General features: G+C 36.2%; 1 protein-coding gene across 1 annotated transcript in view; it reads left to right on the plus strand.

Moving 5' to 3' along the window:
* The first annotated feature begins 3,430 nt into the window (after window positions 1–3,430).
* LOC121328896 (synapsin-2-like) overlaps window positions 3,431–27,922 on the plus strand; it is a 78,540-nt gene continuing 54,048 nt past the window's right edge. Inside the window, exon 1 of the mRNA XM_041274036.1 lies at window positions 3,431–4,218. Coding sequence (XP_041129970.1) covers window positions 3,914–4,218 — 305 coding nt within the window. The 5' untranslated portion in view covers window positions 3,431–3,913. The remainder of the gene's footprint in view (window positions 4,219–27,922) is intronic.

Raw genomic sequence — 27,922 nt, forward strand, 5'->3', positions numbered from 1 at the left:
TAAAATGTTATAGCTAGCTTGGAATCTGCAACTGTTTAAGTGCTGAAAACCAGTGAAAAAGGTCTAATTAAGCCAATTATCAGTTTTATTAAGGGTCTAGTTAAGTAATTGAGAGCTTGGTTGAAATGAAAACCAGCAGACACATGAGGTCCCCAGGATTGAGTTTGAGAAGTCCTGCTTAATGTATAATTGAACTCCTAGATAAATGACATCCCCTGCACCGCTTCCAATTCTGTCATTAACAGCTATTTGTCCACAGTTTTTTTAAATGAATCTTTCAGGTGTAATCAGATGATATCAGGAGCTGATTGGTGGTTGTTGCACAGGATATGTGCCTCTTGAAATAGATCCTTGTCTTACTCATCCTTCAGATTAGTTCAAGCACTTGCCTGATATCACATTTGCATCTGTAGGTTTTGCACAATATATGCACCAGTAGCTTAACTTTAAATTTGACAAGCAATACAGTCCCTTCCTCCTCTGTGTGTAATATTAGTATTCAATGCTAATTAAATAGTGTATTGTACCATATTCTAAACACATGCATTATCTGTTTAGTATACTTAATTTTTACTTTGAACAGAGAGTTAAACTGAGGTATATCTGTTTAATTCTATTTGTACAAAATGTGAACATTTGTAACTATACAAGTGGAGCCAGGGTAAACAGATTTTTTTTTTTTTTTTTCAAATCTACATAATCATATTAATTACTGCATAAAAGGCAAAGTACTGTTTTCACCACTACGGCATGATTTGAGCTGATGATTTAAACAAAACAAATACATTAAAACTTCTGTTTGTACAGAAGTACCCTGCAGTTTTCAATCATTTTAACAGGCCTTGACACCTAAAATACACATCCACAGAGTAGGTGATTAACTTTTCAGACGCAGTTCTTTATTTGTGTCTGTGTGTTTATTTAAAAATAATCTCTAGAGACATTCTTTCAGATTCCTCTTTGCTGGAAAGCAGCCAGGGTAGGAGCATGCATAAAGTACTCCATTTAGAGTGTGCTCTTTCCCAGTGTGACATAGCGAAAAGACAGGATAATAAAATACTGATAAGCAAATACAGCTGAGGGATTCTCAGAGCTTGGGGAATGGTTTTACAGGCAAACCTTGCTGAGGTATTCACAGTGAATGCCTGCACATGTGAAAGCAAGGCTTTCATTTTCAACGTACAACCCCACCCACTCTACATGTCTAGAGAGAGAGTGGGCAGAGTTGGCAGAATTAAAATATTGAATTGTGGGAAATGTTTACTTTTGTGTTTCAATGGGGGTGTATGCAATCGTCCACCGTTGTTCGATATATTCCTCCAAAGATTTATTTTTCTCAGCCAGGTAGCTTATAAAAAACAGGTCATCTCTACAGTGATGTATCTCTCCACTGTTATGTAACATAATAACATTTATTTTGGGCTTATTGGCATCAAATGTATGGCTTATCTTTGACAGCGTACCCTCATATTGGAAAAGTGTATTTATGCTTTACTTTACAGGTTATCAATTAATCTTTGATGTCAGAAAAGAATATCTTTCTCTTGGTGGCAGTAATTATAGGTTTGTAAGATCCAGAGAGGACAATTTGTCAACTTATTTTGTCAGCAAACATAAACCGACCTTGTTCACAAGGATCAAGGTAACCTTGAAAAAATGATTTAGCACTTTATCACTGGCAAGATTTTGGAAGCCAATAATATAACTTGATTTCAAGCAAGGGTGAGATATAAAGGGGTGAGACTACAATGTACAGATATGCTTAACATGTGTACAGACACTACCCTTGAAACCAGCAGTCTTATTTTGGTTTTAAAGGACCAGCAGGACAAAGCATGTTCCAAATAGCATTCACTCACTCAGTCCATGCTCAATATACATACAATCTATCCCTTTGTACATTGGCTTAGTATAGTGATTTTCAATGTATACAGCAGCATGTTAGCACTAATACATGTGTCGTCGTACAATAGATATATATATAATATCTATATATATATAGTATATATATATATATATTATATATATCTATATATATAATATATATCACATGTACATATATGTATATTTTAATATAATACATTTTATACATATCTTTAAATGGGGGATTACACCAATGAAGAGTAATAATGTATGTATTTGGCTTTGCATATTTTGTATTCATGTATTTAAATGTACCGGTGTGCTGGAAGGATTTACCAGTAAGTGGAAGTATTGGTGCTTGTTTAATTGTCTTCTAAATATGCTAAGCAGACTTTCCTCTTTAGTAGCAATAGGATAAAAAATAAAGTGTTATGTGGGTTTCAATGTTCTGTGAAACCATACAGTAGGTTTACTGATATCTAAATATTGAATCTGAAGTTCACGCATTATGCTGTAGAAGAAATAATGATATGGAGTGACTTATCTGCAAATACAAAGGGATTTCTCCTAATCCTACTGCAATGAAGATATACAAAAATGTATAAGCGTATTCAAAAATACAGTGTTCTTCCTGATCATCTTGTCTTTCTGTTACTTTCTTTATTATAAAACTTGCTTGCTTGTTGGTATGCTGAAAGAAGTTAGCCTGATAGGTCACTAAATAAATCTTAGTCCAAAGCTGCATCAATTTAGTAAGTTTGTTTATATACATTGGACAGCAAAAGACAAATATTATATTTAAAATAAAGACTAATGACAAAAAGTATATTATAATGGCATCTGGCTGTTTAAAGTAAAACCATGTAATTTTTCTTCTTAGTTTTGCATGCAAATTGGGATTCAATTTTTAATTTCTCCTGAGACTACAAGTGAAAACTTCAGAATTATATTTCGCATGACATTCATCCATATATCCATGCATGCATGCATACATCACCATAGTAAATGCATGTTATGTTTGAATTCAATGTTGAATGAGAAGGGTTTGGTTGAGCGAATGTAATCGAAATACAGGCCAACCCATTGCTTAAATGAGTTATCTTGTTTTTGCTCAATTTCGAGGTCTGTAAACAGACAGGTCTGAGCATAATTAAATTAGCCGAGAAACCATGAAGCTAGTTACAGAATGAAAAAGGCTTTTACTACAAATCAAATAGTAAAAAAGACCTTATTACAAAACCTAATTAATTTCCAGCTGGGAAACTAATGATATGAAAATTGAAAGAAAAAAATCAGTCATTATTTTATCAGGCATGGCATTTATATGGGTAGAAAATCTAAACAAAATGAAAAACAACAACAAAACAGACAATTACGGGTTAAAAATGGGTTAATAGGCCTCAGGGAAGGCATATGGGACTGTGCTACTGATGCCTGCCCCTGCCTCTTTTCAAACCATTCATTAATTCGCTGAGCCATTTTCTTTTTTGCTCAATCACCCCCTTGCTGGGCAGATGGTTTGGCTGAAAGGTCACAGAGGCAAAAGGGGAAAAGCCAGCTTATCCAAGAGCATCCTCCCTCATTCCCTTTGCTTATTCACTGGAAATATGCTGCAGGACAACAGAGGCAGATTGCCTGTGATGTAGAAAAGAGAGAGAGAGAGAGAGAGAGAGAGAGAGAGAGAGAGAGAGAGAGCATGAGAGAGAGGGAGGAGAGAGAATCACAGCAGTGGTGGATGGTGCTTGATTGCAGATCAGTCAGTATAGCTGTGAAGGAAGAGAGCTCCAATTAAACTGAAAAAAACAGGGAAGAAGAGACAAAAGGTGTGGAGATCTCAGAAGAAAAGGCAGTGAAAGATTTAACATTGCATGGAGAACTGAATTACAAAGCTCAGCATCCAGCAGTGAATCAGGAACTTGCTTGTTGATTGAAGCAGCCCTGCAGCTATACAGCATATCACAGTCTGAATTATAATTCTTGCTGTCCTCCCAGAATTACCATCTTGTCCAGCACCAGGATTCTCATCTGAATTCCAGTCCAGATATACAAGATGAACTATCTACGACGAAGGCTCTCGGACAGCAGTTTCATTGCAAACCTGCCCAATGGCTACATGACTGATCTCCAGCAGCCGGAGCCCCAGCAACCTCCACCCCCGGCCCCTGCCCCCTCCTCCACATCTCCTGCCCCGGAGAGGAGGCAGATCAGCCAGTCCCCCGGAACAGGCTTCTTCAGCTCCCTCTCCAATGCTGTCAAGCAGACGGCCGCCTCAGCCGGATTGGTGGAACAGACCCCCACCTCCTTGACCAAGAAGTTCAAGTTGCTGCTTGTCATTGATGAGCCTCACAATGAATGGTAGGTGCATCTCATTTATTAAGGCTGAGGGTACAGATGACAGGGGCTGGTCACTGAAACATGCTTTAAGACCCAGAATGGGTGCCAGGAAGTTCAGTGAAACAGAGGGGGGGCGTGTAGTGGTTTTGGAAACACTGCTTTAGTAAGGGATCAGAGAAGCTAAGCAACACCCTGGAGAGCGACTAAAAATAAATAAATTAATAAAGAAATATTTGCAAACGAAGTAAGAAATTGATCCTATGCTTTTCTTGTATGTGTTTTTAGTGGGAACACTAGTAAAACACTAACTATAATTAAATATTAATATGGGCTGAAATCTCCTAAACATTGTTTAAATATATGGTTATTTTAATGAAGCCTATAGAGGTAGAAAGACCTATATGAAGGGATTCATTTTTCCTTAATACTACCCATACTCCAAACATACAAATGTTTCTGTAGTGCTTTATTCATATTTATCTGTTTTAAGATGTGTTTAATATTGTATTAGGCATCAGTTGCTTACTCTGATAGAAAAAATGAGGTTTGCTGAATATCCATTATTATTATTATTATTATTATTATTATTATTATTATTATTATTATTATTATTATTATTATTATTATTATTATTATTATTATTATTATGTTTTGAAAACCTATTAAGGTTTTGAAAACCTATTAAATATGAATCTTTAACCAGCCCACTGCGAGGGCTAATAACACTGCTGAGATTTACACTGTGTGCATGCAAATCACATTTCATTCAGTAGTAAAAAAAAAATGAATAAAAGCACATATTTCTCTTGCATCTTAGTTGCTACGTCAATTGCAATGCATTTTAGGTAGGGTGTGTTTATTACTTGTCTATTGTTTGACACAGTCATGCAGGGGTAATGATCTATCTGTAGCACATGATCAATCTGTGATAGTGTCTTGCTTTCAACAAATGTCAATATATTGCCATCCAGAATATTACACAGGGGAAGGGGAATTTCAATTTATAATGTCATGAAGCATTGTCCTTTTAGGAACATTTCAACAATTGTCTGCAAACCAGGTGTTTGGAGTTTGATAGGGGTTTGAACTAGAAAAATGGTCAACAGCTGTTTTGGTGAATACTGTATATCTTGCAGAGATTGTATAAAAGCTCACATTTTACTTGCATATTTAAAAGCCTGTATTCTTTCTTCAGGCTCTAGCTGTGACATAGTGGTTGCCTATTTTTTTGCTCTAAAAGCTAAAAGAGTTTTTTCAATACGAAGATTGTCTGCAAGAATAATTGAATGAATACATGTTGACGGACTAGGATTGGTAAAGAAACCAGGACCAAGAGATATAGCCCAAGGCAGTCATTATAGTATTTTTACCACCAGCACTTCTGAAAACTGTAATAAATATGTATGTGTACGACCGTTCAGAGTCTTGATAACAGACATCATGCGTGAATTTGTTTGAGACTTTGCCATCAATACTTTCCACTCCATGGGGATCATGTTCCTGTTACTGCTAACGCTAGCCCCAGCTACTCTGTTTACATTTCTATTCATAATCTATGAAACAAGCATTTTCCGGTTAGCCAGAAATTCCCCTTTAGATTATTGAACATTGTTGAACAGTTTTTCAAGTGTTTCTACAAGAATACATAAACAGAGAATTGTGGGAATTATTGGAATGCTGGGAAAGTTAACAGCAGTCCAATAATTACACTCAGTCGTAGGCACACAACCTAATCCCAACAATATTCAATTACAATATCAAGGAAATGTTCTCCTGATATAACATTAGATATATTTATAGGCTGCTGAATATGCTTTTTCAAGAAAATCAATGAGCTGTACAGTCTTTTAAAATGGTCTGGCATACTGCCATTTTAATGGTTTCTAATAGTGTAATAGAAAAAAGAACGTCATATCTGATCATATGATATAGACAGATGGTATGGGCCCAGACATCTATTTTCCATACATCAGGAAATCACCAAGATGTACTTATGCACCACTAGGATCTTTACAGCAGCCTTTATCCTATTGCTGGGCAACCAATGTAAATATTACTACCCATGTACTGTAATTGGAATTACTACAATAGTGAGAGGTCAAAGAGATTCACAATCATTTATTAGAGACAATCCCTTTTCCCCCCTCACCAATACTTAAAGAGAATGAAAATAAGTTATGGCAGGAATGTTTTTTTTTCCCCACTGGTAAAATAGTTTATGTTTTTAATTAAATGTATATAAATTAGGGCTGTCAATTAATCGCAGTTAACTTCTGCGATTAACACGTTATTGTTTAAGATCTTTTTTTTTTTTAACACACGTTAATCACACTCATCTGTTCTTGACCCTCTCGCAGCACACTGTAATTCTTTCCCTGCGGCACTATTTTCAAATACTCGAGTGCCTGCAACACAATAAGTGCAGTCATCGTTTGAATAGAAAGTTATTTTGAAAGGACACATGAACCCTTCAAATGAACTCCCGAGAAGTAGTTTCAGTGTTTTTTTGCTTTAGGTACTGTTACACTGACTGGTGAAAAAAATACTTATTGGATTCAGAAGGTTCATGCAGGAGAACACATTAAAAACAGCAATACACAGGTTTCCACAGGGACACAGCATTTTCAGTTTTTTTTTTTTTTTTAACACAAAAAAAAGGTCATAGGCAAGAAACACAACAAACTACAAAGCAATTGCATTTGTTATACTTTCTTGCTTGCTGATCTCTAAATCCACCCATCATAGAGTTGCATACAAACCTAACCTGGTTTAAAGCACGCATTCCAGAACATAGATGTGATGTAGCAGGTCCAAAAAACAAACTGAAATATAATCAGATAGAAATTCGTATTAGATAATAAAATGCCTGTGTGAACACAGTTATTCCACAGACTGCTGTTCTGTTTTCAGATAGGAGAACATGACACTGCATCTTTGGATTTTGGATTTAGATAGTGTGAGTTTCTTTCTGTATCAGTCGCTGACAGTGAAGGCAGGGGCACTTCCCTGTTTAGACTGTGATGCACACCACACTGTAGTAAAAATGAGGGCTGAGCAATATCAAGAAGGCTTTATTTATATGCATTTCTTTTCTTTTGATTGTTCTGTATTTGATCATAATGATCCCTGATGACAATCCCTTAGCCCCACATCTATGCAAAATGCCCTTTTCCCTCAGATCAGACAGTGGTGAGGCAGACCATCTGAGCTGTTGAAAAGAGCAGATGAGGAGGTAGAGGTGGATTCATTCAACACTATTACCTTAAATCGAATTCATCACTATTGTCTCTAGCTGAGACAAACCAGGAACAAATCGCATTGACAGAAAGATTCAAAATGCTATTACTGCAAAATGCATACATGCACAGTATTCAGACATCCATATTAAAATGACTGCATTCAAATACTATATTTTGCAGATGCAATGCTTGATTCATTGTCAAATATTTAGCTGTGCAAGTGTGTATCGTGACTTCCTTGCTGATGACACCATCAAAACAGAAGTCTTCTCTCTGAAGAATACACTAATGCACAAAATGGTGGTGCCAGTCACCCTCCCTGCTGCTCTTGCAGATACTGTTGTTTTAAATGGGAATATCAAGTATGTGAGCAACACAATCTGCACCAGGCTCAGGGTTCAGCATTGTAAACTCATTGCATTGCATTGAATTACTGCAGCTTCAGGTATTTTCCTTTTCTTTCTTTAGTGCAGAGTACTGTCTAGATTTTAACACAGTGTTTTCATAGCCACACAAGCTTGGAGCAAAAAGCATTACAATGAATTTATAGCATTTGCTGGTATTGTATAAGTAGAATAAAAGTAAAGGGAAGAGAATACCAGTGAGGGAAATGCAGTTATTTTAGCTGAATGATGTCCTACTGTTACTAGTATTATTAATTCACGGAAGCACCATTTGGTGGACAAGTACATTAGTTATGTACAGTAGGGCTTTTATCTATCCAATATCATGATATGAGGCATCTTCAATGAGGCAGTTCATTGATGCATATGTTGAATATTTTCACCACGACTGGACAAAAATAATTGAAATGTAGGACAGTCCAGCCTCCAGGCAAAAACTGAATGCCTGGTAATGCTAGCTCTAGTGTGAAAATATAATTCATTCCAGTGACAGATTTAAATTAAATTTAAAAACAATAAGCCTTAAGGTATTCCCATCTAAAAAAAACATACAGCTCCCTAACTACAGAGGTATTGCATACTGTGTTTTTTTAAATGGTATTCCACATTGTTTTCTCATTTGGGTAAACATTAGTATGTTTGATTTTCCCTACACACTGCCCCCTGCTGTACACCCTTAATGCATGTGCTAGCAGTCCTTCTTGTGGGTGTGCCAGTCAGCATGCAGAAGCACTGATGGAGGTCTTAACATGCTGTTTGTGGCATATGACCAGCAGTGGGAACAAGAGGCCTTTTTGTATAATGATCAGTGTGTGTGGAATTCCTTTCCAAACTGGTGTGCTGGCAGTCTAATTTCAAACTGAAAAGAGAAGTAAGGCAACACAGGTTGTCGAGGAGGGCAAGTATGTGACAAAATCAATGACCCAAAAATGAAATAAAAGGCAATTTAATGATGTTTCTTTTGCCACTCTTTGGTTCGAGGGTCCAGTATTATGCATCTGCATGAATAAGCTTGTTATTAAAATTGTTGATCATAATTATTGAAGGGATAAAAGGTACAGTCATTTAATTCAGTATCATTGTCATTACAAACCACTGGTATTAGTGAAAAGCTTCATGTTGTCAAGGTTTAATATATACTCGCTTTTATTACTTGTTAATAACAATATTTTGCGTATAGTACTTTTATAAACCAACAACAGCGGTTATTATGCATAACATATCCTGATTCTAATCTATTATAGCTAGAGGGAAACATTATATGTCAGGATGTGTGGTGACTAGCCAACATGGGTCTAGAACATCTAGAATCTAGGTCTTGTTCAATGCACTCAAGAGAGAAGATGAAAGTGTTTTCCTGTGCGGTTCTTAATTACATAGCTGTAATACTGCTCCACCTCACTCACAATGGGAGTTACAAATGATTCGCACAGAAGAAGCTTTTCTTGAAAGTAAAGGCAATATGTAATTGCCCGCTGAAGCCAGGACATTCTCCCTGCTAGAGATAAAGCTTTCATGCTTAAGTGAAATTGATAACTTTATTTGCGAAAATGAGAAATTGGAAAGCTGAAAAAGACAACATTTCAGTGCAGAGTGAATTTGCATAGAATTCACAGTATCTACAATGGGATGAAAGCAAAAAAAAAATACTCTAGATCTCCCAGTATAAAAGTATTAAACCAGTAGTGTGTTTTCATGTGGGCTAAATTGTGTTTGCAGACAGTTCGCTTGTGCACAGTGAAAGGAATGACCTCTCTTCTCCTGCTGTAAAAATGCAAGTCTCGTCATGTTCGACACCCCACACCACAATCAATCAATGGAGGCAAGTCATCATTCCATACGCAGTTTAAGGATGTGTATGGCACTAACAGATTGTACTTATAGAGTCTGCATTATTGTAGTTTTTATAAACCACCTGTCAAAAAATAAACTAACCATTGTTAAAGAGCTGTCACAGTGCCAGTGCATCTTATCTTGTGTATAGATCTCCCTTGTGTCAAATATTTGACAGAATTTGAAAGTAATTTTTTTTTTAAAAAAACCCTTCTTAACAGTACAATCTTGCTTTTAATTGGGAATTCATAACCATAACATTAAATTGATGCATAGTTTGAATTTAATGTATTTTATTTTTTACATTTATTGGTATTCATGCTTAGTGTCTAGAAACATTTCGAAGAATATTTTACTGTGTTTAAAAGGGTTTTTGGGAGGGTTAACCTCAATCATTAATGTATTTCTCATCAAAGTTACCCATAATTGCTTTTACCCATAAAACACCTCTTCTGACATTACAAAAAACATTTATAAAAATGTTTCACGTTCACGTGATCTCATTTATATATATATATAATATATATATATATATCATATATATATATATATATATATATATATATATATATATATAATTATGTGTTTATGTTATTTCTTTTTTTCTAAAAGTCGAAATGTCAAGGAGAAATGCAGTTGACATTTTATCCTGTGACAGATGTTTGACTATATTGGATTTTGTATAAGAAGTGACAAACACCCCTGCAAGGCACCAGACCTGGGGCTCAGATGCTGTGCGCAGGTGGAGAATAAGATGTGGCATCTATAATGTTGTGGGTCAGAGAAAGCTTGTTCTGCATGTACAGGTATAACATGGTTCAACGATCGAGAGACTGATGTGTAAGCATACCAGCTTTTCCTTCAGTTTTGTCTTGTTGCTGTTGTTTATTTGTGTAAAAACAGATAATATAATATCCTCAGTTAACCCATGTAGGGTAGTAGGGTGTGCAAAGAATGATTTCAATAGATTACCCATGAATGCATTCTGGTTGGTATTAATTGTAGAATGGGGTATTGACCTAAAAGCAAATCACATAAGCAGTTTCAGGAAACAATAAACAGCACTTGTGGCCTCTCTTCACGTCGTGGAACGACTACTTCTAAATGTTCTGTATTTTTTTAATATTTGCTTCTACCAGAAATATTTTCTGCATTGTTTCAGAAAAGAATTCATGCTACAGCAGTGATGTATTTTATACATAAATAAGAAAATAATCTAATCCCGCAGCTTACTCCAAAAGCCCTTACTGTACAATAACATTGGTCACCCTTCCAGTATTAAGCTATGCTCTTTTCTGCACATTCATGTCCCTTCCTCAATGCTTCCATCATGTGGTGCTTTACTGATGCCTGCTGCTTTTTGTTGCCATGGTTCCCATACAGCAGGTTCTGCCTATAAGTCCTGCATTGACTGGCTATCTTCATTACAATTTCATCTCTGTCGTTCCTCCATGTTTACCACTGGCACCCTGAGTCCTGATCTACCTCCACAACACACATCATCATGATGATCTAAGGATGCTTTACCTCAGCAAATAACTATTATGAGAATGGTTTAGCTTGTGCTGTTATTATTATTATTATTATTATTATTAATCTATTTATTTATTTATTTATTTATTTAATTGGCAGGCGCCTTTATCTTAAGATGCACCATGATACTAACCTTCAATGCCCTCCATATTGAGAATGTGAAGGGTTTAATAGAATGTTACACTTAAACATCTTACAACATACCGCCTACACGTTATTACACTTTGATTAATAAAAACAAAGAAAAACACGACAGATTCAATCTATCGCTGTATGATATTCCCACAGATCAAAAAGGATTCTGGAAATACTAATACTGCATGTCAGCATGCAAGATTAGGCAAACGCCTTCTGAAAAATTACATTACTTTTGACATACAAAATACAAAATTGACAGCTGTTATACATCTTTTCACAGTACTGTGACCACACAGTGGCCAGAAAATGGTCTTGGACTGCCAATAACAGATGATATAAAGCTGCTGATGCATGCAGTAGATGCACAGCTTGTCATAACGATCCACAGTCATAGTGCTAAGCAGCATGAAAAAGCGTTTCTGTATACAAATATATACTTTATTATTAAGTAGTTTCTGTCAATGCATCGTGTTCCACTTATTTTCATACCTGAGGGACCCAGGATGGGTCGTGAATAAGGATAGAGATCCGCTGTTCATGAGTGTGGGCAGTTACCCTACAGTAATCATTGTTCAAAGCCTCTAGTTTCCAATCTATGCAGCTTGTTCTTGTTCTTCAATAGACTCAGCTGTAGATATTTGTTTGCTACCACTGAGCTTTGAAGGTGAGAAGGCCTTTTGCATTATTAAGAAAGGGACCAGAATCTGGTCTAATCAGGGCTGATTTTGTCAGTGTGGGGGTGGTAAAGAAACAGGAATTAATGCTGATGGTGTTCAGATTCTTGCTTGGTCTGAGATCCTGCAACATATCACATATCTGGTGTTTTGTCATTTTTAAAACAGGTTTTTAGAATGTACACTGTAACCCACAACCCTGCATTCTGTTCAATACAACATATTGAACAAACTGCATAACCTGTGTGACTGTTCGAAAAAAAACAAAAAACAAATCCTTGAACCACGTATCTGTGTTGTTTTAATGTTCAGTTTTTTTTTTTTTTTTTAGTTGTATCCACTTATTCCCAGTGCCTCAGCTTTTTGTACTTATTTTTTTTATTTTTTCATCTTACTGCACAAACCTTTTGGAATGTTTCATTATTTAAAATAGCTTGAGCCCAGAAATTTCCTGAATTAGCAGATATTGCTGAGTAGGCACTGAGTATCTTCTGTCTGCTCAAATGCACCCCAAGTGCAGAAGCACTGCTTTATGTTTCAGATTAATAATTGATTTGTACAGCTTTACAAAATCCAGTCAGCACTTCCATAAACCACACAGTTAGGGTATGGAATTAGGGAACTAGCTTGAATGGCTGTGGCGTATTTGACTTTAATCCATTCAGGTTTGAATGTTTGTATGAGCCTTTTCTCTTTGCCGTCATGTGTGGTATCATCATCTGTTTCTTTAATTCCTGGACTTTCTAGGTGTGGCAGCATGGCAGGGTCAAAACCCTGCCAGGGCACTGTGTGTGGAATATTGGGTGGCAGGGAGGGGGTTCAATTCCTCCCTGCAAAAACATGTGGAATGTGTCTGGAGCCAACAATTGTATACATCAGGGGTGGCCAACCCTGATCCTGGAGAGCCTCAGGGTGTCTTGGTTTTTATTTTACCCCAGCCTCTTAATGATGTCATTGACTTAATGATTATACTTAATTGGTCAGAATTACTGTTTGTTCCAGGTATGTAGCGATTGATGATTTAGAGTTACCTACAAAACCCACAGGATTGAGGCTCTCCAGGAACATGGGTTGGCCACTCCTGGTATACATGATTAAATGATTAATTAGGCTCCAACCACAGGTGCATAAGATAGGTGTTCATGGGTGTTAGTGTAATGTTATTAGAGAATGAATGTTGGTGATGGTCAGAGTTTTATTGCTGTGCTCTGCTGTGTTCATTGTAAGTCTGTAAGTTTTATATAGACCATTTGTTTTGACCCTTGTGCCATTTTATTAGCTAATGTGTTTTCAGTCTGTCTTGTTTCGTGTTTATTTGTAAATAAAAGTGCGTAACAGCGCTTAAAACTACAGCTTGCTTGTCTCGCTTCCTGCCCGTAACAGCTTGGACCGTGACGTCACCATGTCACACTAGGTCAGATATCGATTTTTTCAAGTAGTGAAGCATCTTAAATCTGTATCTATCTGTTGCCTTTCTGAAACAAATAGTAATATTATATTACCTGACAGTAAAACACACAACAAAATCTGTCTGTAGTTTCAGCCTGTCGGGTTAGTGTTGTGCTTGTGTAAACAGAGAATCACTAGGAGTTTCTGGAAGATTTGGAATGGAGAACAAGGCTCTACAGTATAATAGTAAGTGTTAGGTCAGGTCATTAACTGAAAAAGGTCAATCTGACAATAAATGTTAATCACAACAATTGAAGCCAATAGGGTATAGGTAACAATTTTTTTTTGTTGAAAATATATATAGTAATATATATATATATATATATATATATATATATATATATATATATATATATATATATAGTAGAATGGTCTTTCATAAATCTAGCAGGGGAAAGAATCATTCTATGATTTAATCGATAAAATCATGTTCATTGCTACGTTCTTTCATAGCCACTTTTTGTGTACTTGCCATTGGCTTTACAGTTGGTTTACATTCCCACACATTGTTAAAGTTTAACAGTGCTAGATTTAATGTTACGGAAGGCTTACCCACAAATATTTATAAGGGAGCTGCTTCTGGATCGATCTCTTTAAGGCTGATTGCCAGTTTTGCAAATTAAAAAAAAACATTTCATGGCAGCATCCGTTCTGATAGCTCAGCAACTGTTCCTTCCTGAGTGGGTGGCTACTCTCCAGCAGTTGTTGTTGAATCCTTCAGCCTTCAAGAAAACGCCAATCATCTATTTCTGTCCACCCACACTCTGTGAGCAGTGCCCTGACCTTTAGTGCAAAAAGATATGAGGGTTCTTACTGGCTTTTTAAACATTCATTTACAATGTGTTCTGTAAGGTAGCCAGCCTGTTATCTGTATTGCCAAACTCACTTGCCCAGCAGATGCATAGGCACAGTTCTTCATCAGTAAGGCCATTCAGTTATTGCCCCACAATGAAATCACAACCAGTTGTGATTTTGAGATGTGGACAGGACTCAGTTCATATAGTCCCTAGCATCTTTCAATTAAGGGTGTGTTAAAAATCATTAGTAATACATCTAAAAATATTTAAGAAGGATGCTATATCATAAAATTATTTTGTTTTTTAAATAACAGGTTATAGCAAAACAATGCTATGTAACATGTAACTAATGCATAATAAGAAATGGTATTATCACTATATATCATGACATGAAGCTTTGCACTATTAAGGTGCAGCCGGCTCTATTTTTGGCTACAAAGTAGGACTCTCTTAGCAACTACACTGCTTTAAACAACATTAGCAGTCACCCAGTGGCATGGCTATTGGTGCCTAATAAAAATCACAAAATTATTTTTAAAATAGAGTATAACTATTGAATGAATATATTGAATGAATACTTCAGTATCTTCCTTTCTAAAATGTGTGCAGCTCTTCACATTATATTGAAATATGGGCTCCAGTGGCATGGGAAATTGCAATTGCAAATTTAGAGTTGAAACCGTATTAGTACTGATGATAACTTAATAGAGTGATCATGATGTGCAGAAGAGTTTGTTGACTTTTGCATTCATACCATTACTAATACATTTATTAAGACATTTAAAAACAAACAAACAAAAAAGTCTGCTTTCCCTATAAAAACCCTGTGCAGGTTTACTGCAGTGATAACGGTGCAGATCATTGGTTTACATGTGCGTTTGTAAACCAGAGTTTACTCACACCAAGTGAAGTCGTTTGGTTATGTATGATCATTACACTTGGTATTGCCTTGGCATAACTTACTGGCTGTAGGCTAGATCTTTTAAAGGCTACATCATGGAAACGACTTATGCTGTGAGATTCTGCATGCTGTGTGTGTACGGTGACCTTATTCTTTTTGTTACAGACTCCTGTTATACTGTATGTGTTTGATGTGCCTAGAGGACAATTTGGCATTTTGATTAGATTTTAGATCATGATGTTGAATCATGTTGACTCTTTTATTAAAATGATCTGTATGCTCAGTTGATTTTAATCCTCTGCCTCTGGGCTGATATCCTGAATGAATAAAGAACAAGAATGGATTAGTAGTGGGCATGCATTTATTGCTGAATTAACTATGCATCTACCCTGACCTGTTTTTCATTCAGCCACTAAATAAGTCAACATGTCGGGTCCTGATGCTGTTTATCTGAATCCAAACAACACCCGCCATACATCAGTTAAGGTCCTGTAATTGTGATATTTATACTCATGCCACCTTTCTCTTTAAGACGTACTTTTTAAATTCAGATGTCTGCTCTGTGTTGTTGTTTTTTTAATAGCTGTAATGGTTTTATCAATTAATTCAAAATGTAAAATGAATAACACAGCATGAAGTTTCCCTTTGAGGGTGATGTAAAGTAGTTGACTCATGTCGAATCATACTTAATTTCAATGAGGTATTCCACTCTATTACCCTTCCCGCCCCACGAGCTACTGACATAAACATGCTTGTTTTCTTTAGCGTGTAAGAGAGCACTTAAATATTAATTTAAAATCATGCCAGCAGTAGAGCTGAGATAATTAACAAGTACGTTCAACCTTCTTTAATTTTGTTGGAGCAAAGACATTTTAAGAAATACACGATCATAAAAATATAATAAAAATTGGCACGTGACAGTTCTCAACACAAAGACAGGGCAAAGAGGACTACATATAAGGAGAATGATGTTTTAGAAGTAGATATCTTTAAATAGACTTCCTATGCATCTGACTGTAATTACCGGTACTTTATGATTACATTGTTACTAATGGTACTATTGTATAGACTATTCAAATATAAAATATTTTAACGTGCAGTGTGTATAATGGAATTCAAGTGCCAGTCAGGTTGAGATTATCATGTTTCTGTTATAGCTCTTTCCGCCTTCATATGTTATATTTATATTCTCTATTTCTAAATTTGAACAAGATATCGGATAGCAGTGAAATACCTAATATTTAGTATTATTATGAAACCTTGGAACATAATCCACTTATAAATGTAACTTTTTCTATGCATATTTGTATGATCATGCTTAAGTGGAAAATACATTTAATCTCTATCTCATGAGTTACATAAATTAGCATAGCCCTTCTTGCTGCTAATTAGAATACATGCCAATTTTAAAACAAATTCATTAAAACTCTTTAAGCTAAACCCTTTTTTTAAGGGGTAGCAGAAAGATTTGCTGTCATAAATGAAGCTATTGAGTTACAGTAATTAATAGGAGAAGGGGGTTGGGATCAGTGTACATAAATCATACAAGGCACAGATTAGAAGTGTCACCTGTCAGGCGATGCATGCGGCAAAATGTAGCTTGCAGGCAGCAGGTTATTCATATGTCAGTTGCATATGGCCTTTTGAATTCTGAAGTCAAAGGATGGTCTGTAAGATATATGAACTATGATGCTTTGCAAACTGATGTGTGGTGTTACCAGTTGTGCAATGTGTTTTCACTAGGTTAAAGAAATTGTATCTGATTTTTATTTTCTGTTGCAACATGTAAAGGTTTGCTTTGATTATCTAAGCATTGTTTCAACCTAAAACATTAAATGCATTATTGCTTTGCTTACTGTCTAAGGACATTCTGCATTAAAGACATTCACAATAAAGTAAAGGAGATGGGAGCTGGTGATTTACTAGACAATCACACTTTAATCAGGTGGAATAATGAATACCTATCAATCAGCATCTCTGATAGTTTCAAATGGTAACATGTGATGATAAATTGTTATTCACAGTAATATTGACTTCCACTGACTATAACAGATCCCTGAATGTGTAGAATTAGCACTCCAGCATGGATGGTTATCGTTAACAGTTTCTGACAATTTGTGAAGCCAGGTCTAGATTAATGTATTATGGTTTTGCAGCTTGTTGCTAGAAACCACTTGTGCATGTTTGGACATTGCAAGAGCTATGTTTGAGAAGATGCACAGGACCAGCGCAATGTTCTATTTTTGAGCAATACAGAAAATGTTCTTTTTTTCTTTGTCTTTTTTTGGGTAAAACAAGCTGCCGCGAAAACAAATATTAGTCACTGCATTACTGTAAATATCCTTCCCTACCTTTTATGTGAAATGATCAAGTGACTTTCTAACCTTGAACCAGCGAGGTTGGGTTAGGAATCTCTATAAATGTACTCAGCGAGGGGTATGCTGCTGAGATCACATACTCGAAAGTACAATCAGTGTAAAACACAAGGGCAGAAATATCATCTGCTTTGTTAATTACATTGGTGCTGACATGACGTTTGAATTCAAGGGAATATTAGGTTCTTATAAACTAGTATGACATTTGTGTCACTTGCTAAACTCATTACAAGAAATCAGCATAATAAATGATTACAAAAAGTTAAAAAATTAAGATTGTTGTGTACTTTAGGCTAACAGATTAATACATTCTCAGAAACTGATCACACTTTTAGAGTTCTTTTCAGCCCTTTTATTGGGTGCACCTTGCATTAAATCGCAAAATAAGGAGCTTCCAGGAGCATGCTGGGAGATCAGGATCTGGGAAACTTTGTTGGACTGCCTCTGCCAAATATACACTGGAACAAGTCTATATTATTGATAACATATTGGAGTCAAAATGGCATGGCTATTGGTGCATAATAAAAATCACAAAATTATTTTTAAAATAGAGTATAACTATTGAATGAATATATTGAATGAATACTTCAATATCTCAAGTTCAAACCATATCCTGCTTACCAATTGCTTGCACTAGATGACATAAACGGCAAGGATTTTGCAAACAATGTGCATGGATAATGCCTTCATGTTTAGCTTGCATTTCACCTTTAATAGGCACCTTGCTGTCTTCGGGTTACAAGTTCCAGGCTCTCAATGAAGGCAGATAAAGAACAGCACTCCCCAATGAGCTTGCAGATGTGTTAATTGTCTGCATTTCCTCTAGTAGGAGTCTCAGTGCATCCCTGTTGCTTTCACTGCCACATGCAGCTCTGCAGCAGAACACCTTGTCTATCACTGCACTGAAGTGTGGAACCAGGCTTGAGGGCTGTTATTGTCATAGTTTTTTTAATTTTGCTACGCATTTAACTGAGAGTGCTTCTCAAAGCCTGCTAATGCAATTTCGGAACAGTAAGGCTTAATGCGTAGTCATCATCTCTATGGAGAGGGCACATCCAAGGAGATTATGATGATGTTGTGTAATGCACTGGTGAGAGCACAATTTAGGGACTGTGTCCAATTCTGGTCACCACAGTACCAAAGGGCCAATGCAGCCCAGGAGAGAATCCAGTAAAGAGCTACCAGACTAATCCCAGGGCTTAAAGGAACGAGGATAGGCTGAACAAATTGAATCTATTTAGCCTAGAACAAGAAAGAATTCAGAGTGACATATTGAAGCCTTAGCAGTTAACCCTAACCAATGCTTTCAGCACAGTACAGAAACCAGGACTAGGGGAGATAGACTTAAGAAAGAGGGAAGGAGACACTTCTTCACAGAGAGTGGTGAGGCTATGGAATAGGTTACCTAGTCATTTTGTTGAGGTAGAATCATTTGAATCCTTTAAGACTCATCTTGACTAAGTTTTGAGATTAATCGGTTACTAAAGTAGGAGCCAAGAGAAGCTCAGATGGACCGAATAGCCTCCTCTCTTTTGTTAATGTTGTAATGTTCTTATTTTCTTATGTTTAGGCTTTACAGAAAACTCCCAGAGAACAGAAAAGGTTAAGCGCACCAGTTGTGTGCGAAAACAGTCACCTCAGAACCTTTCCTACGGCAACCCTTTTTTCATTCTGGGCAAAAATGTAATTACCAACTACATCCTTCCACTGGAAAGATTGCCAGAGATCATAAAATGCCCAGGTGCTTCTTTGCATGCTGATTTTATTTTGGAGAGGAAAACAGTAGCAGGGATTGCTAGGGACTTATTTCCAAATCATTTCTGGCAAATCAATTACATTATATTTGCTGATTTAAATTGAAAACAACATCCAGCCTAGCAAAAAGGAAAACCTGCTCATTCGCCCAGTAGAAAACCTTCTCATCCGTACCATTAATTACTTTCTGACTAAAGCAAAACTATGCTGTTACTCAACAGTGACTGAGTTATACATAGGGCTTCTGATTTCTGTATATAGACAAGAAACACCGGAAAACACCAGAAAAACACTGGAAATGGATACTCAATTCACCCCTTTCCCCTTAAAAAAAAAAAAAAAAAACTACTACAAAAAACCAAAACAAACTACCTTTCCCAGTACAGTTGGGAAATGTCCCTCCTGACTTGTATCTGTCATTGATTCGTTCTGATTACTTTAAACCCGCCCCAGCTACTGAGTGGCAGAAAATTCCTACATTTCTATTGGAGGATTAAAATGAGATTACAATATGAAGGCTTGTTTGTGTAATTTACAGCTATATTACAGTTAGATAGAATAAAACTGAATTGCGATTGTGGCGAAATGGAACAAAATGTCTACACACATGAACCCCAGAAGAATGTGCCCGTGACCATAGGGATTTAGTTGTAGAAGACAGCAAAGGAAAGAAAGTACGAACTAAGTGTGCAAGCACTGTCGAGTTACTATACATATTTTGACACACACACAAAAAAAAAACGGCCAAGCATTTTGGAAAGTAACCGAAAACAAAAACTGAGATTACATAAATCTCTAAAATGGCAAAAAATAAGCACCGAAAATATTCAATTAATAGAAAACAGAAAAGAGAAGCCCTAGTTATACACCACCATAACCCTACTCTGTAATCTGCATCAAAAAAAATACATTCACTAAGATTGAAAACATTCTTTCAATTGCGGGAGGAATCTTAAGGATACAGTCAAATTAAAGACTGAGCCTGATTAAAAGGCACACAAACCTTGATTCTATGAAAAAAACTTGTGAAACTACACTACTGCTTCACATCAGATATTATTAGAATTAGACCAGGCCTCCTCAGGGAGAATTAAACAGGGAAACATCCAAACAAGAGATAATTGATTTCTAACTAAATGTATCATGACTATTGTTTCTTTAAATGGAATTAAAAGGGATTAAGCCCAAATGACTTCTTTTTGTAGACAAGGTAATAAGCAACTGCTTTCTTTCTCATCCTGTCCTGTTGCCTTTCTCCACAGTAATTACGACTAAATGTGATGGACATGTATTCTGCTCCCTGGTAAGCGCTGATGACTTAAACAAACCAAAAAATACAGCTGGCCTTTAAATGACTGGGTGTCTTCACATGTCAGTTAGTGTTGGAGGAACAAGACTGTGTGATTCAAGCAATGTGCAATCAAAGCCATCCACCCACGCTTTTATTTCCAGAGAAAAGTCTTTCAAATCAGGGTTAACCTTTAACAGTAAAAATGTGAAGGTCTTTCTTTATTATTTGGTATTATTTGGTCCTGTGTTATTATAAAGGCCCAAAAGCATTCCAAAACTGTTTGCAGTAAATAATGAATTTTGCAGTAATAGAATGTACAGCTGATAGAAATGCTTCTTGAATACATTGAAAAAGGCTTCTAGTCGAAACGTTTGCATTGATTTTATTAAGTTTCTTTTAGTAGGCCTAGATATAAATATTTCCTTTCTTGTTTTACCTTTTAGTAAAATTGTATTATTTGTCAGGACATACAGTATCACACAAAGCAGGACCATCGCATGTATTGCGATACATATTTTATTGTGACATTCATTGCAACCTTAGAGTATTATGAACCCTTTTAGCGTGGAAATGGTCAATGCATTTGTACTAATAGTGACATACCAGGAGTACAATAGTGTAGGGTTTGTTTTAAAAACCCATTTCAAGCAGTCTGGTCATGACATTACAGCAGGTCTTGCAGAAAGCATGTTTCTTTTTGTCTCTCAGTATTTTAATCTGATCCCTGAAGGGTTTTTTTTCTGAAGGGTTTTTTTTCTGAAGGGTTTTCTGTGTTTCAAAATTCCCTTAATGGTTTTGTTCAGAGAACACAATGATTGGATCACATTTATCCCTTTGCAGGGTTTCCACAAAGATTAGTAGGGTTCTTTGCCTACTTGGAGGTAGTGTGCTTGGCACAGGTTATGTGAGCTGCCATTAATTGTTTCCATTTTGGTACAAAATGATATCTGAAAATGGCTCATTTGTTGTTCATCATTATTGCAGTATTGAACAGTGTCCAGAATGAAACAGTATAAGTCGTGCTGTTCTCTAACCTCACAAATGATATGGGCTATTATCATGTAACTTCCAGCTCTGTCCAAGACCAGCAGCAAAATCTAATAAGGTCTGCTGTTAAAACCTCCAGCCCAGACAAAATTGACAAAAACCTGCTTTTGATCTGGTTGCAAATGCACTGACGGGTCTGTAAATCATTGAAATGTTCTTATTTCAACAAAGTTTACAATATTTTGTAGGAACCAAAAATCTGAGGATTTATTTATACTGTCTAAAAACAGTCCGAGTCAGCAGCATTGAAATTGAAACTGACTTCTGCAGCAGCATTCAAATTGAAAGTGACTTGTGCAGCTACTGGAGGGGAAAGTGTAGACTGAAAATATGTTTGAAATCAGTGACAATAACCATTAGCAAAGTTGCACTTTGTGATGCTATAAAATCAAATACTCTGTGTACTTTATACGGGGCTGGAAGGTCAGACTTTATAGGCATAGTTGTTAATATTGATTATATGTCTCTTTTTGGTGTGAAATGTTTTTAGCAACACATTAAGATAATTTTGATATGTGATATAGACAATGGGGTGTGGACACCCAGTTTAACAGAGAACCTCCGAATTGGCTTAATTGACACTGTTAACCAGCTTTATATATGACCAAATGTTATTCAGCCACAGTTGTAACCCTTATAAACTGCTCTTACTGATAATATTGTTTATAAGCAGATATTTTATTTTGGATGATCATATAAAAAAGTTTAGCTATTTCAGATAACCTCATCACTGTATATTTACTACAGCACTCCCTGACTCATACTAACCGTGGAAACTGTAGTCATTACCAATCCTGTTAAATAGATTTGCAGATTTCAAAAAAAAAAAGTTGACTGTCAACACAAATTACCAATGCAAGGTGTACAACCAAATTCTAGCAGTAAATGAGCAGTGTCCATTTGTATTCTGTGCTTATTATTAAGATGTCTGATTAGAGGTAATCTGACTGTCACCGTATTGTTAGCATTTGCATTTGGATTGTGCAGAGATATTTGATTGACAAGCTTCTGAACTGAATAAATTACTGTTACTGACAATGGGTCGGACTTAAAAGCTGACATAATCTTTTCCTTTGCAAAATCAATGTCCTAGGCTAAACGATGACTTTAAGACTACACCAGAAGTCTACATAATAAAGTTAATCTGAAAAACCTATCTGGATGGAAGGTTAATTGATTAGAACAAAACTCCATTGGGAGTAAGCTGTTGTGCTTGGTCCCAGTAGTCTGCCAGCAGGTTGTCTGTTTTCATTTAAGACTATAGAGCTCAATACGTGAAAGGTGTGGATGAATCAATTTTTGTCTCTGGTAAATTCTTGATTCTGTTCTAAAAGACAGACAGGCAGTATTGTTCCCCAGTGGAGGTGTTGAATGCTTTTTCCAAGTCACGTCAAGAATCTAAGGTGACCCAGTTTCATTACTCCATTCCAGTGGCTCTAGTTCTTTAGTATTGAATCACAAGACTTGAATGTTTCATTGGCACAGCTACTGTATATAGGGGTCCGTTGTGAATTAGCCTAAGGCTGCTTTGGGTCATATTTGTGTAACCCTGAGTTGGTCACAAATTCATTTAACAGGCTTAGAGACAAGATTAGTCAAACAATGTGCCAATAGCTTTTATTTATGACAGAATTTAAAGATAATGATGGCGGTTCGTGTGCAAATATACAGTATACAAATAGGTACTGAACAAACTAACAATATACAAGTAAGTACTGTCCAAACTGGCAATTTCTCCAGCCAACGCCCAGGTCCAAATAGCATTTCTATACATTTTCATATAATTATGGCAGTAATAGTAAAAACATTCATACTAATTTAAAATACATCACATAATAAAAAGATCAAATCAAGTGATAGAAAACAATGCAACTCTAATATCAATAGTACAGCGTCTTGTTCCCACTAATCGTTCCTGGGAGGCTGTGCCTTACTGTAGTCCCCGATTCTTCATTCTTTTATAGTCAGCACTCGCTCTCAGCAACTGCAGCAGGTAATCGAGTGTTGCAAAGGAGGCAAGCCCCAGTTAAATAACCCCTGACCCGCTGAGCACGGACCTGTTTTCTTAAAAGGGCATATGAATCTTGCTACACTTGTTTTAAATGACTCACTGCAAATAAAGACATACATTTAATACATATGTCTAATAAGAGCTTCTGAAAATCATTTTGCTCCTCGTAAAGTGCATTACACGATGCATTTTATTTAGTGGTGTACAATGTTTTGCTGAAAGTAATTTGTGTCTGGTATTTTTCCAACTGCCCTCGTGCTTTGTGCTTCATGATTTATAGGGGTTTTATTCATCCTGCATAATTGACACAATTGTGAGAAATCTGCTGTTATCTCTCCTACTGCAGCCGTGACATTTTCTACATGTGGTGCTCTGCTGGTTCGTGTTTCTACTAATGCGCCTCCATTAGCTGTACTGAATAGAAAATCATCCAGAACCATAAAACAGTGCATTAGAGACAGACTTATGTTTTGATTGTATAATCAGCCATACAAAATTAACAACTCAACCGTATGTTCATATTTTTATTTCCCTGCCAATCTCATACATAATATAGAGTTTGCTCAGTATATTAAGGTTAATGAAAATTGAACACGAAATTCCAAGAGAAGGTACCAGAATGAGAAGTCAGCTCTTCTGACCAATGAAACCAGCCCAGGACACTGATTGAGCAGATATAACTGTAAGGGATCCAGCTGAGAACTTGATTGGGGAGCTACTCCACTGTCTTCCCATCGACAAGACTGCAATGTCAATGTATACTGGCATCGGTCATCGCTGTAAGAAATATGACAAACACTGTATGTAGGATGTATTCTGTCTATGGTGTAAATTTGACAAAATGATTCCCTATGGCTTCGAATATGTATTTGAAATGCCACCGTGCCAAACCCTTCAAAGCAATGTGTGTAGGCCGCTGTCACAGCGACAACCTGTTGACTCAGATTTCAGTCACATTAAATTGCCTTTATTTTTTTGCAATTTTAAAAAAGTGAATCAAGTACAATGGCTTTAATGTGTCTTCAGTTCAAATAAATTAATATAGAAAGAATACAGCTTCTAGACATTATTCGATAACATATTTGTATTCACAGATATAACTCAGATTCGTTACAAAATTTTAAATCTCTTTGAAATTAATTAACTGCAGATTGGATTCAAATTAATCATCTAATCTTCCTCTTTCTGCACCTTGTGGAAGGTTACACTCACAGTTTTGTCATTTGCTTCATACTGTATTTAATCAAAGCTCTCTTCTCTACCCTCTCCATTTAAAAAGGAAAACTATTTTATACTTTTGTGATTATTTATACTGATCCAGTTAAAACTGATCAGTTATGATGTATATGCAATTATAGATACGGCTATAATCTGGAGTACATTGATGAAAGTTTAAAGTGATTGTAGTCATTGATTCTACACTGAGTACATGCGACATTTCATATTCTTTAGTTTGTACAGCACGTTGTGAAAGGTTGTGCTGTGCTCTGTATCAAAGCTTTATCTAAATAATGCACAAAAGACTTTTCTTTTTAGGCGTTTTATATCTGCCAGTGGTTTTGACCTGCACTGGGGAGATGAAAGTCAACAAAAGCCCGCAGTGAATCCGTCATACTGCACATTCAAATTTAAATTGGCAGCGAATAAAAATCAGTCTAATAAAGCTTGTTTCAAATGGAACTCTATGTAGCTTGGCCACAAGAACATGAGGGAAATGTGCAGCAACTGATACCACCAGGCTTTATTCATGTTAAATACGCCTCTAAGATAATGCATTGTGGCATCCGTCCAATGCCACTGCAATCCAAATTAGTCCAATGAGTATAATGGACCGGTTGGGTTTAATGTTTATTTGGGTTAATAGCTTTTAGTATGTGCCTCATTTAAATTATTACTATTATTATTATTATTATTATTATTATTATTATTATTATTATTATTATTATTATTATTATAAGAATGCTGTTTATCTGAACTCTAAATAAATTACCAGCCATGTGCATTAAAGCCTATGCAGGGTGAACATTTTGGAATATCAAGAAGTAGAATTTTCTTGTTGTAAAACTGATTGGAGTCTTGTACTCTGCTAAACAAATAATGACTCCACTAAAGTTATTTTGCTTGCTGGTTGGACTGGCTTTCTGCCGTACCTACAACTCCAAATCTTGTGCTTGATAAATAAACTCTTTATAATCTGATAGGAATGCCTCTTTGAGCACTGTCCTGTTCTAGCTTGCCTGGTGGTGATCCACTCTGTATGAAATTAACCTTACGATAGGGTGTAAAATGTAAACTTTTTACTGTGTGTCCTTTTAGTGAGAGGGAATCCCCCATCAACACCATATCCCCCCATATTAACACACTAATGCTAATGTACCAGTTAAACTAATCTACTGTACAATATTCTTTTTAGCCATTTAGAATGGAATCAGATATCTACTGTATAGTCAGTGACTATTCATGTAAGCAAAAGATTCCAAGCCTCAACTGCTTTTTTGCACTCTGTGTTACCTTTGCTTGTAAAGTAGTCTCATCAGCAGTTCTATTAAATTACTACATTTGGTTTGGGAAACAAGTGGGTGGATAATTACAGATTGCTCAATGTGTCGTATTTTCATAATAGCCTAGATTGCATTAAACTATTGTTGAGTATGTAAGCGTTTTGTATGTAACAGCTAACAATATGAACTAAATTCTGTTGAGCAGCAATACCACATGAGTGACTCACTAAGAAAATGGTATTATTCGCAGACCCTTTTCAAAGGAAAATGTTACAAGTGCTTGAAGCGATACATCACTGCTTATCAATATGTAGTGCCTCTAAGAAAAAAAAAGTATTCCTAAAAGAAATAAAGAAACGGTTAATTTCAGTCAAGTGCTACAGGGCACTATCAGAGGGCCAACCCAATACCAAGCAGTACAATCCCACTACTGGGACTAGCAGCAAAAACATAACTTATATCAGATAGGAAAACTGTAGGAATCAACATAGTGTAAGCAGAGTTCACAACGTTCAGCTACACACACACACACACACAAACACACACACAAACACACACACACGCACACACACGTACATGCGCAGTCACACACACGCACACGCAGTTAGATAAGATATATAAGACAGGCACTTGAGACAGCAAGCGAAACAATCTTATTTGAATCCTCTCCTGACAACAGGCCATCTCCGTACCTGAGCTATCGCCCAGAGAATTAGGTAACTGATCGATAAATGTTTACACTATAGATGTGTAACTTTTGAATATTGCAATCAGTACACTAGCATGAGGTCTTTATGCCTTCTGTATTTAAACTACTGTATTATTTAACTAGGTTTGTTATAATTTGTGAACATATTAGAACCTATTCACATTGGCAAAGCACTGAGAGTGGGTTATGCTGGATCAGGATGGCTATTTGACAGAACTGTTTATTGATCTTATAGCACTGATTAAAATGGTTTGTTGACACAAGCAGGCCGTATATCAATGCAACCCTCCACAGCAATTATCTGGGGAGCCTGGTTATCAAGATGTTTATTCTATAACTAATAGAATACAAACACAAGTTCCAATACAAAATTAGGATTACGTAGGATGAATGGTATATTTAGATATTTCAATTAGATCCACGAGTTTCCTAGCATTTCCTTGGGTGACAGCAATTCAATTACACAAATATACACTACTAACTCAATTCATGAAGCCTCTTAATGCTTAACCTACATAGAAAATGCTAATACAGTATACGTCATTGCTTCCACTAACTAAACCTGGAGTGACAGTAAAGAAACCACCACCCTCGAAAAGCAACAAGGTTACTGAAGTCAGAAGCAGGTGACAAGAAATGATTAATGTGTATAAGGGTTATCATACTACTTATTATAACGTAGACTACATACTCCATATGTTTTCTATACAAATATGCATTTGTCATCATTTAGAATTAAAGACAAGATTAATTTCAGTTACTTTTTTTTGCTTTGGCTGAAAAAAGATTGAATCTGAAAGACCACGATATGCAGCTGGAAATCACGTGTTTCTACCCACAGGGCAATCAATCTCACTCTCTGAGAGATATCAGGCACTACAAGCAGATAATGTGCTGCACTGTGCTGAGTTGTAAACTGCAGGAGCAGGCAAAGCATTGGCATCGTTGTCTTTTTCAAATCGGTTTCATGACACTGAAGTTGAGATGAACAGCTTGACTTTGCAATGATCTCTTTATTTCTTCAAGAGACAAATGTACGTTTAATAACTCAGCAAGCAACTCTGAAGG

This window comes from Polyodon spathula, chromosome 16, assembly GCF_017654505.1.
Source record: "Polyodon spathula isolate WHYD16114869_AA chromosome 16, ASM1765450v1, whole genome shotgun sequence".
NCBI lineage: Eukaryota > Metazoa > Chordata > Actinopteri > Acipenseriformes > Polyodontidae > Polyodon > Polyodon spathula.